The sequence below is a fragment of the Strix aluco genome, chromosome 5, assembly GCF_031877795.1.
Source record: "Strix aluco isolate bStrAlu1 chromosome 5, bStrAlu1.hap1, whole genome shotgun sequence".
Taxonomy (NCBI): Eukaryota; Metazoa; Chordata; class Aves; order Strigiformes; family Strigidae; genus Strix; species Strix aluco.
Window position 1 is genome coordinate 35,119,245 of NC_133935.1, and position 18,368 is coordinate 35,137,612.

Genomic DNA, 18,368 nt, shown 5'->3' on the forward strand with positions numbered 1-18,368 from the left:
TTTTAAACTGAATGTCAAAGGTGATGAGTGAAGTATTATAATAAATACTGGGATATTTTTAGATGGACTTCTGAATTGCTAAAATACTCACACTGACTAAATTAATTCTGCAAACTTTTAAACCTCTACTTGTTTCTCATACTGTGTCTAGTGTCAAGGAAAGAGAAAAATGTTTAAAAGAACTACTTCAGTAGCTAACAAGAAACCATTTTTTTCAGTATGGGAGGGGAAATGTAGTCTAGGCATCATATGAATGGACAGTGTAAGCCATTGGAGGTGCAGGAGGAGCCTCTGCTAATGCTATTTTGCAAGCCAGAGTCACTGTTAGCCTTTTAAACCCTCGGTTCTATACTTCATTGTTCTAGAGAAGGCCTTACTGTGCTCTGAAGCATTGCAGGAAGATGACTGCTCTCATTGCGTATTGAAAGGGAGGGCTGTGGAGCAGGCAATCAGACCCCAGACAACTACCCAGACAGAGTAAAGCCCAGGGGAACTGCCCCATCCTGCCCCAAGAAATCCATGACCACCCCGGGAGCAGCGGGACTTCACACACTCAGCAACTGATGGAAGATATTAAAAAGTCAATGTCACAAGTTTAGCTGAAGAGTATTTATGACTCCACCTCACTAAGGAAAAAATGAAAGGGGCTGGAAATTAGATAACACTGAGTCCTGGACATAGCTGAGGTATTGCCAAACTCAGAAAAGTGAGAAAGTATATCATATTATCTTTCAATTGTCTTCACCTTAATTCCAACAAAGTCATCTATGACTGTGTTGGTGGACCCCTTCCCATCTTATTATGGAAGATGGTGGGATGACTGGTGAAACTGGTGCACAGCTCCTAGGCACATTACAGCAACAAGCTCTGAAATGGCCACAGCTCTCTTAGGACAACAGTGTCCTTAGCCATGGAGGTGCAAACAAAGCCATGGAGGTGCATGAGGTACTTCCAGCCATAATTAACAGTAACAAGCAAGTGAGCAGGCAGTGCCCATGTAGTGGGGGGTAAGAAACACGGAGGTGAAATGGAGGAGAGTGGGGGAAACCACAGACAGCTGGGTGGAGGATCCTTATTTCATGTACTAGGGCCCAGGTCAGTCAGATCATCCTCTTGGCTTCCACCTAGAAAATGGTTGGTACTGAGGGGACAAAGAGAGAAAGGCCAAGAAACCTGTGGTATTAGGGGGGATGTTAAACAATAGATCTCTGGAAACTAGTTTATTTTCCTTTCTTTCCTAATCTTCAGTTTACATCATTGTATTCTGAAAACAAATTACTTCCCTTTTTGGAAGAAAAAAATTAAATGCAGTATAAAGTTTATTAAATTTAAACAACACAAATCAGGAAATGGAGAGGTTACTTATCTCATAGCAGTATTAACTTGGGCTTACTCTGGAGAAAAGCTTCATTTATCGTAACCTAATGTGAATACCCTTTTTGTCCAAAATTGGGTCATATCCCAAAATACGAACCATTTGCATTGGCAGATCCCTCATTTATCTCAAATCTCATTTGGTAGATACATCTCATCCCACAACAGAAAACGTAAAACAAAAACAGGTTATCTAGAGAATAATGATAGAGTAGATTACATGCATGGGAAATTTGTCTAGTTCTGTTTCTTGTATTTGGTAACCCCTCCTGCCAAACCTTCACAAGGAAAGGAGTCTTATATATTAATGAATTTTAGGCTTTGACTGCTTCTCTAAGTAGGTGTGTAGGATGAGACAATTTATGTGAAAAAGGGCAAAAACCAGTTCAAAGCATGGCAGTTCACCTACTCTACAGCATAAGCCATTGTTCCTCCCTCTGCACTGGCTCCTTACAAATACAGAGCCAAATTAGAATTCCTATCTTGTCCTCAAGGTTTCCTCAAAATTGCATCAAGCTAGTGGGGGACTGTGGTTATAACTCTTTGAATTTACAGGTCTTCCCCCAAAACTGATATTTCTCACAAGCATTAGAGTTGCCCACCCAGAGGATGTGCCATGCTCAGAGGAGACAGCCCTTTCTCAGCTGCTTACCCATGGTGGAATAAGTCCTCAAGAGCTTGTGGGATCAGTCCCTATGTTTCACCAGCCCATTTCAGCCATATTTGTGTTTCTTGGACATAGAAATTGATTACCACAATGGCAAATGGGGAAAGGAAGCTGTTACTGTTACAGAAATACTGGCTAGGAAGTTCTTTGGAGCAATTTCTTGCTGGACTAAGCAGCCAGCCCTGGTGTTAACTCTTTTGTCTGGCAGGAACTAGCAGAGAAGTGGGCTTCAGCAGGAATCAGGAGTCCTCCTACCAGCTGCTCTGATGTACAGAACTACTTAACAAAAACATTGCCAGGCCACACCAACCAGCCACCATGTAGCATGGAGAATGAAGTTCCAGTTTCTGATCTCTTAAATTTGAGTGAAAAATTAAAACAAAACAGCAACAATGATCGATAACTAGGCACCTGCTCTTCTGGTTATTGTGAAGACTGCAGCTGAGTCTTAGCTGCAGAAAACTTACACAGGAATTTTTTGGGGGCTGCAGCATGTGTATGCCTATGTGTAAGTGTTGCTATTTCTACTCAAAGAAAACAGAATCTGTATTTGTGATTAACAAAGAAATTGTCACTGACAACTTAGGGGCAAAAATCATGCCCTATTCTTTTTCCAGTAGTCTTTTGTCTGTAATATGTGCTGATGATAAACACAGCACCAGAAGTTGATTGGAGCATCAAAATTACCAAATAGTGGAGTAATAGTATGATTATTAGATACAACTGATGCTGTTCTAATGTTCTAACTGATGACTTCCAACATGTAATGCATGCTGCCAGAAAGTCATCCTCATAAAAACACAACAAAAGGGATTCCTTCCTATATGCATGGAAATTACCCAGATACTAGCAGATGATTCTGTATTTCAGATTGTGTCTCATTAATGTGCAGCCAATAAACATACCACCTGACAAATAAAAGATTGATAGAGGAAAAAAAATGCATGTAGCAACATCTGTTTTTTAAAAACAGAAAATATTTTTCTCCTGGATATGTAATATCAACCTGAAAATATACCTAAACCCTGGAACTGCATTCTTTTTTCTCCATGTCCAATTCATTCCAGAGAGGGCCAAGGAAGGGTATACCTAGCTCTTACTGCTTTCAATTTAGTCCAAGAAAGGTACCTCAGAATTAGAAAAGGTGGGGGAACTGCTATTTTCCCAGTGATGGAACTGCTATTCAAGTAGGTGATGAACTGTAACCTTGAACTATGCCAGACCTTCATGTCACTGCTATAGCATGATATCCTCTATATTCAAAAACGTTTGCTCCGAAGAAACATTGATTCTTAAATCTTTTAGGAAAATTTGACAAAGCGTAACTCAGTCATGTTGTAAAGTTGATGTAAAAATTAAGATTACCAAATATATGCCTCTCCTCTGACATTATTATAGAAAAATAAATTGCCTGAGAAAGAGGATAATTAAAAAATATCAGAGACTGTAAATAAGCAGTAGAACAGAAAAATCTTAGTACTTTAATTTACAACTCAGATCTGTATTCTTTATACTTCATACTTTCTAAATCTCTTTTAAAACTAACATAGTTGATACCCATTTTATCAGTTTAATCATTGACTTGTTGCTTAACCTGTCTTGTTGCTTAGTTCTTTAAAAGTCAACAGATAATAATATGAAATAAATAAAACCTTTGTCACTCATTCCTACATCAAGTTTTACGTAACTATCCTAAATATGAGTTGCAACAGAAACCTTTGAACGGCATGCCAGTAAAATGAACTGTATTGCAAAGAAGCTGATAAAGTCTTGTTTGGAATATTGTCAATTTATTCCAGGAATTTAACTGTAATTAACCAGATACTTTAGGCTTCTTGAATGTAATAAATCTCTGTTCTGTAAATATACTGATCTTCATTTCTTCAAGTGGAAAATCTTGATCTATAATGTCCTGGATAGAGTTCTTCTCTTTTTTAAGATTGCCAGTAGAAGTGGTCAGAGACATGATGGTTTCTGTAATAGGAATGTCAGCCAGCAGGTGCTAAAATGAAATGAGACCTTGACTGCCTTTACGCCCGACCTTGGATTACTTCAAAGCAATAACTGAGGTGTGAAAAAGCACTGTTTTCCTGTACCTGTCCTTGATCCCTCCACTTAATATCACAATTTAACAGTATTTTAATAGTCTACTTTCTAGTCCAGAGTTTTAGAAATTAATTAAAAATCTGGGGTGCCTCCATTTTTTTCCTTTAGATGGTGAATACTCACACACTTCCTGCTGAAAAATTATCTGCTCCCTAACGCAACATGGGGTGAGGAAATAAAATGAATTAGAGGCCTGTGTACAATTGCAGGGCTCTGACCTCATTGGGATCATGGAGTCATGGTGGGATAGCTCATATTACTGGAGTTCTGCATTGGATGGATATAGGCTTTTCAGGAAGGACAGATCGGGTCACCAAGGAGGTGGAATTGCCCTGTACACGAGAGCAGCAAGCATGCAAGGAGCTCTGCCTTGGAATGGAGTTTTAGCCAGCTGAGAGTTTATGGGTCAGGATTAGAGGAAGATCAACAAGGGCAATGTTGTGATGGGTGTCTCCTACAGACTGTCTGAAGAGGAAGAAGTATATGAGACCTTCTTTGGGCAACTGGAATAAGTCTCATGTGTCCAGCCCATGGTCCTCATGAGAGACTTTAACCACCCCAATATCTGCTGGGGGGACAACACAGCAGATACAAGCAAATCAGGTAGTTTCTGGAGTGCATTGTTGATAACAGGTAACTGACTAGAACTGATAACAAGTGATTGAGGAGCTGAAGAGAGGACATGGTCTGCTGGACCTGATGCTTTAAAACAAGGAAGAACCGCTTGGGAGAGTGAAGGTCATGGGCAGCTTTGATTGCAATGAGAGTTTAAGATCTGAAGAGGCAGAAACAAGGGAAAAAGCAGGATCATAACCCTGCACCAGGAGAGCACACTTTGTTCTGTTGAGAACTTGCTTGGAAGAACCTTATGGAATATGGCCCTGGAAAGAAGAGAGGTCCAGAAGAGCTGGTTAGCATTCAAAAATCACCTCCTCCAAGCTAAAGAACAGTCCATCCTGAAAAGCAGAAAATCAAGCAAAGGTGTCAGTAGGTCCACATGGATGAACAAGGAGCTCCTAGCTAAAATCAAACATAGAAAAAAAAGCATACAAGTTGTGGAAGCACTGTCACGTGACCCAGGAGGAATATAGAGCATGCTAAGCATGCAGAGATGGTGTTAACAAAGCCAATGCCCTCCTGACATTGCATCTGGTGAGAGATGTGAAGGGCAACAAGAAAGGCTTCTACAGATGTATCAGTAGCAAAAGGAAAACTAGGGAAAATTTGGGCTTGCTGCTGAATGGGGCAGGGGACTGCGTGATGAAGGACATAGAGAAAGCAAAGGTGTTCAATGCCTTCTTTGCCTCAGTCTTCATTAGTAAGAGCAGCCTCTAGGAATCCCAGGTCCCTAAGACCAGTGTGAAAGTCCAGAGCAAGACTTACCCTCCATGAAGGAGAATCAACTTAGGGAACATCTAAACATATTGGACACTCACAGGTCTATAGGTCCTGATGGGATTTACCAAAAGTGCTGAGGGAGCTGCTGATGTCACAGTGAAGTCACTTTCAATTGTCTTTGAAGAGTCATAACGACTGGGAGAGGTTCCTGATGACTGGGAAAAAAGCAAACATCGCTCCTATCTTTAAGGAGGCAATGAATCTGTTAGTCTTTTATGATGAGAAGACTGGTTCAGTGAACAAGGGAAGAGCTTGACTTTAGCAATGCTTTCAGCATTGCCTCCCATAACAACTTCATTGACAAAATGATGAAGTACATACTAAATAAGTACACAGTGAGCTGGATTTAAAACTGGCTAAACTGTTGGTCTCAAAGGTTTGGGATCAGCAACATGAAGCCCAGCTAGAGGCAGTAATCTGTGGTATATCCCAGGGGTCAATACTGGGACCAATATACATTCATTAATAACCTGCATGATGGGACAGAGTACACCCTCAACAGCTTTGCAGATGATACACAACTGAGAGGACTGGTTGATACATCAGCTCATTGTGCTGCCATTCAGAGGGGCCTTGACAGGTTGGAGAAACAGCCCAAAAGGAATCTCATAAACTTCAACAAAGGGAAATTCAAGTCCTGCTCCTGGGAAGGAATAACCCCATGCACCAGTAGACACTGGTCGGCTGTAAAGCAGCTTAGCAGAGAAGGCCCTGGACATCCTGGTGGACAACAAGTTGAACATAAGCCAGCAATCTGTCTTCATGGAAAAAAAGGCCAACAGCCCCTTGAGCTGTATTAGGAAGAGTATTGCCAACAGGTGAAGGGAAGTGATCCCTCCCCTTGCTCTGCCCTGGTGAGACCTATCTGGGCTGCTGGGTCCAGTTCTGGGCTCCCCAGTGTAAGTAGAACATGGACTTACTGGAGTGAGTACAGTGAAGAGCAATGAAGATGTTTAAGGGGTTGAAACATCTCACATGTGAGGAGAGGATGAGAGAGCTGGGACAGTTCAGCCTGGAGAAGGCTCAAGGGGGAATCTCATCAATGTGTATGAATACCTGATGGCAGTAAGTAAAGAAAGTGGAGCCAGACTCTTCTCAGTGATATACCGTGACAGGACAAGAGGCAGCAGGCATTAACTGAAATACAGGAAAAAATATTTAAACATATGAAAAAGCTTTTTCCACTGTGAGAGTGGTCAAACACTGGACTAGGTTGCCCAGAGAGGTTGTGGAGTCTCCACGTTTGGAGATATTCAAAACCCAGCTGGATGCAGTCATGGGAAAGTGGCTCTAGATGACCTTGCTTTGAGTGGCAGGGGGTTGGACTAGATGTTCTCCAGAGCTCCCTTCCAACCTCAACTATTCTGTGATGCTGTAAGAAGAGATGTGTTGTGTGGTAACCAAATTAACCTGGGCACCTTTCACTAAGACACTATCTATGGAAATCTAGATCCCCAAAGAAAATGTAGCATCACTAAATAAATTAAAATGTTAAGCCTGCTCACACTTTGGGGAGCACACCAGGTGCAGAAACAATTTCTGCACAAATTTAGCAGATTTTAGTTGCTCCTCCTCGGCTATTTCATAGTTCCGTGGGGAAAAAACTAATGAAAATATTACTGAAGGAAACACTACGCTCCCTAGAAGGTTTTGTACCAACTGTTCCTGATGAGGAAGTCTGCATGTGTGGTGTGTTGGGTTGAAGGGTTGGCTGACCTTCAACTGTTGCAGTAATTTGATGGCTCAAGGAAACGGCCTTTTATTTTTTTCAAACTAACATGTGCCTGTGTCCTCTAAAACCAATCCCAACCACTGACACAAACCAGAGAACAACCTGTCAGCAAACTTCTCCTATGTGCTTTTTTGAAGAGGCAGATTCTTTTGCTAAACTTTGGGGAAGTCTTTCCTAATAAGTGGCATGAGTCAGCACCATATCTTCCCCGGAAGACATAAAATTGCCCAAGAACAACTGCTAGATAATCCTCCTGCCTGAGCCATAGCATGAGAGATCCAGCAGGTTAGTGGGGTTTGGGCCTGCCCTCACCCCTGCCTTACTCATGCTGCAATTTGTGGGGACCTTGCAGTGTTTAAGGAGGAGAAGAGCCACCAGAGCCAGTAAAGTCATTCAAGCTCCCGCACAGCAGGGATAAAAATATGTCCTCCTGCTCCACATGTGGAGGGGGGTTAGGTGTAGAGGGGTGCATGGACCAAAGGTACATCTCAAGAGTACCGAAGGAGGGATGGACTGGGTGCACTGTGGAGAATGGACATGGTATCTGGATACGGTTTAGGAGATAGAAGGAATTAGCTGTGGGCTGCTCTTTCTCATAAGTAAATATAACAGCCAGTCAGCAAGGGGCATTTTAAGCTGCTCACAGCTTTTCATGAAATTATAACAGAGGTGGTCACTTAGAAATAGTAAAAATGTGGATGAGGGATGCAGAACACGACTTAGAAGCACCAACTACTTCTCATTCTCTGACAGTTCCTGTAACCATTGCAGCTAACAAGGGCAAGGGACAGAAATCCTGACTGCAGTTTCCCTCCCAGCTTTGTCAGCGATTTTGCCCTCCAGCTCTGTCCAAGTATTACATTTCCCTTTGTGCTCTGGCAGAGCAGAGGGGTGTAGAGCAGGCCAGCATTGCCTTGACCTTTGGCCAGGCAGGGTAACACCTCAGCTACTCACCAGGGCCAGGCTGCTCCAGCTGCTGCTGCTGCGAGCAGGAACCTCAGCACAAACTGTCCCTCTTTCTAGAAAAAAAAAAAAAAAAAGGAGGGGGGGGTGTTGCTAAAAAGCAAACCCTTGTTATTATTGACTCTGTGTTGCCCTGGGGTCTCGTGTACCTTTCCATGAGTTAGCAAGGGTCAGGAGAAGCCACATGTGAAAACAAGAAAATACAGAGTAAAGATAAGGGTCCAGTGCAACTGTAGCTCTTTCCTGTACTCTGCCCAAAGCACTGTAACAGGTAAACCTGAAGTCAGTACAGAGCAATGGAAAATGGGAAGTGAACAGTGTGGGACAGAGGATATTGCATTCCCTGCTGAGGGAAAACCTACCTGCTGGGGTTACTCCCTGCCTGCCCCATGCAGCAGCGTTATTCCACAGGAGTAACATTACACCCATTCAGGATGATTGTCCTTCACTTGTTTTTGTCCTTCACTTGTTTTTGTCCTTCATGACTTTCACGTCTAAATTCAAGTTGCACATTAGTACTATGATTTTCCCTTGCCCACCATGAATCAGCAGGGACCTGTAAGCTGATTCCATTCCCCTGCAGATTTCTACCAGCACAAACTACAGAACTGATCACTGTCAGGAGATAAATTGGGTCTCTCAGGACATGCAGACATATTTTGATTACACAGACGGGAAGGAGCAGGGAACAAGCAGATGGGCTCAAAGTCCCCTCCCTAAACCAAGAGAAAATCCCGTTGCCCTTATCTTAATCATGACATCATCAGGTTTCTCCGACTAATTCCCTTGCTGTTCATTACAGCTATGCCCAACAGAGAGAAAGCACCTGGCATGGTGCTTCTGGTGATGACTACCAGCTCCTGAGAGCAGTGGTCTTTATTGGGTACCTTAACTATTTCCTGGTTTACAAAAGTTGATGTCTTTCTGAGGCTGGTGCTCCAAAGGTTTGTGAGACACCTCTGGGTAACCACAACTCTGAGACAATGGAGATTTATTTTTCATGAGTTCCAGTGTTTTCCTAATACATGTTTAACAAAATAGCCATGACCTACTCAAAGGATCTCTGAATTTGTTGTGCAGGTACAACTAAGCCTAAAACAAGGAACAACGTATATGCTAAAAGTTTGTATAGCAGTGATTTTACTGAGCAGATAAATATGGTTATACATAAGCAAATGTAGTCTGTTGGCTGCTGCAGATATCCAGTACACTAATTAAACGAGAGAGGAGGGAAACCAAGTTAAATGGGTCAAGCTTTTATTATGATCAAGACTTAAAATATCCAAATGGTATGCTCTTGGGGAAAAATGTTTTGATTCTTATTATGTTACTTCAGAGATAGTTCAGCATGAAGAAGTACAATCTTGCTACATTTCTTACACAAATTTCCTTCTTTACTGATGTAATTTTGCATATAGAAGAACTGAAAAAATGTTAAGCAGTATCAACACTAAAACCAAAAAAGTTTGAGATAAAAAAGGGACAATTTTTCCTGTCACAGCTAAATATTGTTATCAAATGAAAGTTAAGAAATAACTGATACCAGTATGTGAGTAATTAAAAGCATTTTTACAAAGAAGCCTGCCAGACTGTCTTCTGCATGTACATATAGAGCTGCAGTACTGTTAGTAGTGTTATCTCACTAGTAGTGTTATCTAATCCAACATAAGATTTTTGGGTGACATAAGAATGAACTTGATCTCTCCATTTATTTGTTCCTGTTGTCATGAGATTTAAGCTTTGAAATGAGACCTGAGTGAACTCCCTGAACCTTGGGATGATGCAGAATATCATGTCTTGACCCATCCTGTAGGTTTTTAACTCAGAAATCTAGAGGACTCCAAGTTCTGTTTCCAGGATTTGGAAACTGATTTCTTATCCATCCTCAGCCCTCTGTCTGATTGGCTGCAATTTGATTTCTCTTTTTCTCTTTTCCCCTTTCTGTTCTTTTAATCACAAGAAATACTCCTCTCTCTTAAAATATGAATAATTAAATAGCACTCTCAAATTAAGGTCTGTATTGGAAAATGGGAAGAAAAATAAGATATCTGTTTTTCACAAATTTTTCCTTAAAATAATGACTGAACTTAAAGATCTCTGGAACTATCTGACAACAGCAGTCAATTGGAAACATTCATGTGAAGCCATGACACATTTTGCATGACCTTGAATTAATTTTCACCTTGCTACTTTCAAATTAATTATGTTACACACATGAGACTCCTGGCACTTTGTTAACATCTGGATGCCCTTGTTATATTTTTTACCCAGAAGTCTGTATATTCTTTTGGACTAAGTGATTATTTCCCTGGATAAGTTCCTACTCAGGTGAATTTTCATTGTTTCTGTCATTAATTTTTCCTTTCTCACTACAAGGAATATTTTATTTAGCTCTTATATAAGAGGAGTATTAATTATCATTAAACTTCTGCTAGTAGTGCCTAGAAAACATCAGGTGTCAAGGAAATAAAAGCTGCATCTTTCTTTGCTAAGAAAGGTCAGTGGATAACAACACTGATCAACACTGTACAACATATACCTAGGACTTACTGTCTTACTTTTTCTCTCCTCAGACTTAAATTAATATTCTGTGGCCTATCTATTCTACCATTTCACATTATGGAGAGCTGACTCTTTATCTAGCTTGCTTAAGATCTCTTTTCCAATATAAACCAAATTTTGCTTCCTTCTGCAATTGGAAAGCCATTTTCAAATCAAACTCTGACTGTATGAACGCTGTCTTATATTTAGAAATATGCAAAAGTTATTTTGGACATGGGGACAGAAAAATGCAAATAATGCAATAAATGAAGTTTAATCAAGCTAATATTTCTCCTTAGAAAATATCATTTGAGTTATTCGCATCCACTAGCATTAGAGCCATGACTTTTTGATAGTCAGATTGGGAAATGCCAGCTGTTTGCCTGATTGTTAAAATATTCCAAATTCTAACATATTTTAAGAAGACAGTTTTAGCAGAAAAACCCTCGGTGATTGCGCTTTCTCAGACCCCACAAGAAAAGGCTGTTGGAGCAAGTTGCAGATAGAGACATCCAGCAAAACTAGAGTTACAAATCCTGTTTGATCCCAATAAGTTGGCTTTATTCTTGTTCATAGAGTATTGTGGAAGCCACTGTGTAGATCAAAGAGTTGATTAAGTGACAAAGATTTCCAGGAAAGAAAACTAACTTCCAAACGCTGCTGATGTTCACTTCATGCAATGCACCTGAACATTTTAAACAGATGAAAAGGAAAGGGGAAAGGCAGCCCAAATATCTGAATGCGATTGCCAGGAAAAGCATTGTGGTTTATACATGACTTCAACTGGTCAGAGATGATATTCTGCCTCTGGAAGCAGTTAAATTTAGAAAAGAAAGAAAGTGTTAATTTAAATGCAAAAGCTTGTCCAAATGTTTTTAAACCGTTTCTTTCAAGGCATTAAATACTGCTCAAATGTCCATTGAAGTCAAACTTTCACTGAACTAAATCAGTGCAGTCTGTTTGCAGATACAAAATGATCTTGCTAAACTGAGCTCCTTGCTGTATCACGTGTCACTTGTGACAGCTGTGGCGCATATCTATAACAGTAAGAAATAGCAGCTACATTCATCAGAGAGGCAACCAAGCTTTCATGTGCTGGTTGGCCATTTCCCAAACTTTCAGGATGTCTGTAGCTCTTTGTCATAACAACAGCATTCACTCCTTTTGTGTTTCTCTTAGTGAGATAGGAAAGTTACCCTTTCTCATTACCGGAAAAATGATGCTTCTTCTCAGAAAACATTACTGTTTCTAGAATAGTCTATTGTCTGGTCTTCTCTTTCCTCTCTGCCAGATTATACTTATGCAGATTCTTATATTAAATCCTTTCATAATATGATTTTCCCTATCAAGAGTTTCTGTAGTAATTACATGCATGCTACATGATTGGAGAGGGAGGAAGAAGCTGTTTGATTTGCACATATACAAAGAAATGGTCCACTCTCTTTTGCAAGTTGTAGTGGACGCTGCAAAATAGTTTGAGAGTAGCTGGTCCAGCTTTTGTGATAAATTGGTGAAAGCATTTGACTGAAGCTCCTGCCATTTAATCCCCAGATGTTGACTATAACCTGCAAGAAAGAAGATATTTTCTTATACCTGTTCTAAATGTCAGTAGTGAAATAAGTAACTCTAGTCTAAACTAAAGTTTACAATTTTGAAAAAAATATTATCTCCTGTCCTAACAGAATAAGCAATAAGATTTTTGGGGGGTTGCTTATTAATAAATGGCATTGTGTCAATGTAGCATTCAGCTGTACCGTAACAATACCCCTGTCATTAAATTATCTACTGATACCAATTAAAAAGTCTTCACTGTAGTCAAATTAGGCATGCATCCATTCACCTCACCTTACTTCTTATCCATATATAGTTGTAGATTGGATTTTGCTGGGTAGAAAAGGAACCAGAGACATGAAAAGAGAATCAGCTAACTTCCTGGTCTCACTGTTTAATTACATTTGTAGGGAAGATAGATCATCCATGGATTCAAATGAATGTGCAAGTGTAATTCCACTCATGATATTCAATTGCTCTTGAACAAAATAGCAAAATGCGTGTTAGAAGTGTTCAAATCTTGTGTGCATCACAGTGGCTATATATGGTACATGAGAACAATAATACTGAAACATCACAAAGCACATCGTAGGCTAGACAGGATAGCTTTCACTTGAATTTAATGAAGCAGTAATCATAATGAAAGACAAATTAAATCACAGCTCACTGAAATTCTCCATTTTGAAAAGAGTATTAATGCCACAATGAGTCTCTGAGTTGTGGCTGCTTGTTATGATACAGCATGCTTCACTGGTTGATACTAAAAATGGTAGAAAAAGGCTAAAGCCACTTTATACTGTCAAACATATACCAATGGCAAAAGAAAAATACTTTCAGACATAGATACTCTAACTCTCAAATGGTACAATACTTCATTTGTAGCAACAGGAAGACTGAGGCATTGAAACATTACAGATCCAGAACTAAAGACTTTACTCATGTAAGTAAGCTCATTCACCTAAATGAGGACTGTTGGGGTTGGGACAAGGAACTCTAGCAGTGTAATACTAGAAAAATAAATTTAAATTACTTCACAATAATGAATTGAGTGAGAAACCTGATCCCAACAGGACTAAGATTTCCTTTCATAAGGATGAATAATATTGCATCACTAACGATGATTTTGTATTCAAAATTATTTCATGCCAGCACAAAATCTTTGGAGAGGAGAAATCTCACAAGTATCCATTTTATTGCCTTATCCAGACCCTGTGGGCTATGCATATAAAGCAAACTGTCAATCACTTTGAAGGAACTGTTGAAGCAATACTGTGCCATCTCTGCTACAAGTTCCTCTGCCTCTTGTTGAGTGACCATTAGTAATTAAATTACAGCCTACTGCCATAAAACAGCTTTTCTTTCAACATGAGTTTGCAGTTTGACATGGGTTAAGAAGCTCAAATGCCAACCTACAGGAATCCTAAAAAGTCAAAGAAGGGCCACTCAGGGCAGACTTTCATGCCACTGGAGCCCCAGTAATTACATATATCACTGTGGATCCACCACGTGGTATGACCTTGTCCTTTCTCAGTTCAGGTGAGAAGATGAGAGCACTCCATGCTCCTACAGTCATAGGCTTGCACCAGGCAGGAGCCGTGCCAGGGCTGGTCATCTAATGGGTGCAGGAGTTCCTCCCAAGAGGATATGATGGCTGAGCAAAGATTTAGTATCACTTCTTCCAGTCCCAATGTTATTAGCCCTCTTCCATACTATTAGAAGGGAACTACCACCCCTTGTATCTAGCCACATGGTCAGAAGTTACAGGATTGAATAAGAAAATAAATACAGATACCAGATGATTTGGGGCAGAAGGGGGGGATGGGAGTAGCTGCTATACAAACCAATTCAATTCACAATTTCAAGTATTATGACAAATCTTGAAAATTTCCATTTTCGTAATGATAAGAAGTCTGTTCTTCCATATCTTGAGTAACTTGCTTTTGCTTTCTCCATTCCCTTCTCTGTACTTCACTGTTTTGACTGGTAGCACCATACATTTTCTTTGGACTTACAAAAGTTTCGTTGTTCATCTCTGTTTCTTCAGCTAGTTCATCCTGATCAATTATGCCACATTTCTCTTCATTGAGGTTTTCAGGATCAGCCCATTCCTGCTTCTCCCCAGAAGCAAAGATAGCATAGAATATCACTCCACTGTAATGCACTAGGGCTGCGATCAGAAAGACGTTTTGCCATTCTTCCCGGGTCTGAAAGAATGGTGCAGGTCTCATTAAGTTTGGAGTGAAAAGAAATATTACTCTCTGAATTAGACCATGAATTAGCACATATTGAACAATGACCATGATCACTGTTTGATTCTTGATGTTACGGATAGAACAATTTATGAGAGTCATTGTGAAGATTTTTTTTTCTCATAACAGCTAATAAAATAAAACTTGGGATTTTTTTTTTTCTCACAGTGAAGTTTCTTTCTTGCATGTGAAATATTCATGGAGATGAAAATGCAGGGATTTCTTTAACAACTGATTAATCTTACTATAGATCAGTGATTGCTTAGGAACCCTACCAGGGATGTGTTATAGATGAGTTTCCCAAGTCCTATAACAATTACCCAGTAGTGTGGAGATATTGCAGAGACCCAGCATCAGGTGGTATAAAATAATATCTCCCTACACAGATAGATAGTTTATAATAGCCAAGAATCTGGCCCCCATCATATTGTAAAAGTCAATACTTAAAACAAACAACAGAAAACAACTGCAGAGATCAATGATGAAATGGAGTTCCCAGGAAGCTTCAGAATGTCTTCACTTTTGTTGCATTACCTAATCCTTTTCCTAGAAAACATGAAGAAATGTTACCTTATGTTTCGTCATTGCACCAACAATGAGCGGGCACACCATGCCCGACAGCGTCCCCACGCCATTGGAGATCCCCATCAGAATGCTGGCATAACGCGGAGCTATGTCCAAGTGATTCACATTGAATCCTACAACAAATGAGAGACAATGGTCAACTATACAGCTTTGAGCTACCAGGCCAACAGGTCTTTCAACAGCCATTCTGGCTGAAGAAGCCTGAAAAAAGTAGGAAACCCCATTACCATATATATGAGAAAGAAGGGTAGTGTTTTCTTGGTGATAAAGGTGGAAGATATGTGGCAACTCTTTATTCTTTTTCAAAACCTGTTTTTTCCCCACCTATGGGGATCATGTTTTATGGAAAATAAAGTTTGTTTTGTCCTCGTTTAAAATATCTGTGTTTCCCATCTTCTCATACTGAAACAATGCACTCAGCAAACATTTTTTATTAAGGAATTAATGCCTCATGTTTGCCAGATGTCTGATATCTTTTTTTTTAGTTAGTAGTGGTTTTCAATACACATTTTCCAGTACTTTAAGTAACAGTTTAACAATATAATAAAAAAACAGAGTATAAACCAGTAGGAAAAAGAATTACCCTTACTGCAGCGTATCTTCTGAGTAAATATTTTATTAAGAAATAAAAACAAATAGAAAAAAATCATATCAGGTAATTATCTTGCTTTAGATAATGAAAATTAGTCATATGAGCTATGGATGATCACAAGAAAGGATGATGAATTCCAAGTCCATGGGATTAAATGCAACAAAAAGTTGAGTACTCGGAAAATCCAATAAAAACTGATTGATAGAAATGGTCTGCTAAGCAGGCACCTTGTAACTGAGTAGCAAAACTAATTCCCATCTGCATAATCTTGAAACAATTGAAGACCAGCAGTTACTTTGCTGGCCAATTTTGCTCAGTAGATCCATCTTCTTGGCAGTCTGCTAGCTGATGGCCTTGCATCTTCATAACTAAAAGGAGTTTTTTGATAACGATGGTACTGATGGAGCTGCAAAAGTCAGTCTGAGACTGGTGAGATGCATGAAATGTTAGAAAGAGCTATTCTGGAGAAGGGCTGGTTATAGGACACAACAGAGAGAAGGATGACCTAGAAAGCAAGAAACTGGCAGCTACGGCTGGGAGCAGGGTTGCAACTGATAGCCTTTGAGCAACTATTTATTCCAGAGTAATTCTCTCTCTCTCCTTTTAGGGATACTGTTTATGGAAGAAGAAAAGGTGGCTGACACTATGAAAGTATATTAGAAAATAACAGCACAAAGCTGATATAAACTGGAATCAATAAAGAGCAGGTTCTTTCAAAGCTTCATGTCCTATGTGCAACATGAAGTAAATTATTTCTGATATGAGAATAAATAGAGAATACCCCATAAACAGCCACTCTAAAAGTAAACAATAATAGAAGTGATGATAGTAACAACAGTGAGGATAACAGCATCACTTTTATCACTAATAGTAAAACCAATAACAAGATTAATTCTTACCTGAAATTGCAAAGCCACTGAAGCCTACTGCTAACACCAGAAAAGAAATAGCCACACTTTTTGTATGAGAATAACCAACCACCAAAAGCAAGGTTGCTTCCATCCCAAAGCCTTCAAATGAAACACATGGGAATAAATTACTTTTAAATTACTATTGGTCAGAGATACTAATAAGGTCTAGCCAGGAAAGCAACTTAAAATGAGACAAAGTTCTTTCATATCTTATAGATATTCTTGAACATACTTGGCAGCTTTGTGGATTCACAGAAATATTTGAATATTTATTGTTTGAGAATATACTTTTTTCTCCTCATTGCAGTGTAAATAACCCAAGCAATTGCTGAAGCTAACTCACTGAGCAGTGCAGGGAAACAAGGAGAAAGTGGTTCTGTGCAAAGTGCTGAAAAATTCACAAATGCGAAAACATGATAGGCAAAGGAAAAAAATACTTCTTGCCTTCAATTTCTCATGATTGTAGTGATGTGAGATGTTCTTGGCAAATGGAACAAAAGAGCATTTTTCAGACAAGTGTGCCACCAACCCAGTAGGGTATCCCTGTGTCTCACAGTGAACTTCCATTCTCTGCCATTACTACAAATTAATATTTTCTAGTATGTAACATTTCAATCCTTCTGGTTTTTTGTTGTGGGTTTGGGTATTTTTTGTTTCTTTTTTTAATGACAATGTAACTATGACCTGAAAATACAGTGAATCTGAGAATCCTTTGTGAAGATGAATAGCCAAGCTGCATGGCATCTCTGACTGCAGGCATCTTTATTTCGGGCAGCCTGTACCATCCATAAATAATGTAAACGAGGAATTGGCAGAGGAGAGTGACTCCACAGGTTATCTGGCTTAAAATTTTTTCTCTGATTTAGTATCTTCCTTACATGTAGATGTCATTGATTTTTCAGTTCAGTGACTGAACTGGAAACAAATTATTTTGTGCTGAGTAAAAATGAGTCTGTCTGTCCTCTGCCTTTCTTTTACTCACCCTTTCCAGAGTAAGCTTGCCAGTGGATTCTGCTGGAAATAGCACATGGGAACATGGCCAATTATTGCAAAGCTGTATCCACTGAGAAGGGGTCTCTTCAGCACCACAGTACATGGTTAGCTTTGTCTGTATGAAATTGCAGGATGAGGCCTGTTTCATCACACTACTCTTCTGGACCAGTTCTTATTACCCTTCTAATTATTAACCAGGTTTCTTGCCTCCTCCATCTTCAAAAACATGCTCATATCAGTAAGGATTTATACCATGAGGACATCTAACATCAGCTGTCCATTAAACATTTCAGATTAACCAGCTGCAAATGCAATCTAGAGTAATTTGTCTCTTGTTACAACTAAACATGGACCAAACTATGATATCTGCATCAACTTCAGCACACAATTGAAATATCATATTTTCAGAATCCAGTAGTACCTCCACAATTCATGAGCTTCCTTACAGTGGTAGTGGTTAAAATCTTCCTGCTCCGTAGGAAGTCAGCTAGCTGCCCTCCAATGGGTACAATGATTGTCATGACCATGTGAGGAACTGCCGACAAAAGGCCAACCTGCAATTAGACAAATGAGTTCTTATTGCTTGTGTCCTCCCTCAGGATTTAGGGGGAAGAGAGCAGGAACCATACCTTTCCTTCGCCTCTTCCCCCCCCTCCTCCCTGCACTGGACACATTTTTCTCCTGGATCTTGTGGGGAAGGATTGCG

The 18,368-nt window shown here is 39.7% G+C and overlaps 1 protein-coding gene across 1 annotated transcript in view; it reads right to left on the bottom strand.

The window, feature by feature from the left end:
• Positions 1 to 12,936: 12,936 nt before the first annotated feature.
• SLC17A8 (solute carrier family 17 member 8) overlaps positions 12,937 to 18,368 on the bottom strand; it is a 31,733-nt gene continuing 26,301 nt past the window's right edge. The window contains exons 9-12 of the mRNA XM_074825410.1: positions 18,084 to 18,216; positions 16,658 to 16,768; positions 15,152 to 15,279; positions 12,937 to 14,536 (exon numbers count right to left, since the gene is read on the bottom strand). Coding sequence (XP_074681511.1) covers positions 14,198 to 14,536; positions 15,152 to 15,279; positions 16,658 to 16,768; positions 18,084 to 18,216 — 711 coding nt within the window. The 3' untranslated portion in view covers positions 12,937 to 14,197. The remainder of the gene's footprint in view (positions 14,537 to 15,151; positions 15,280 to 16,657; positions 16,769 to 18,083; positions 18,217 to 18,368) is intronic.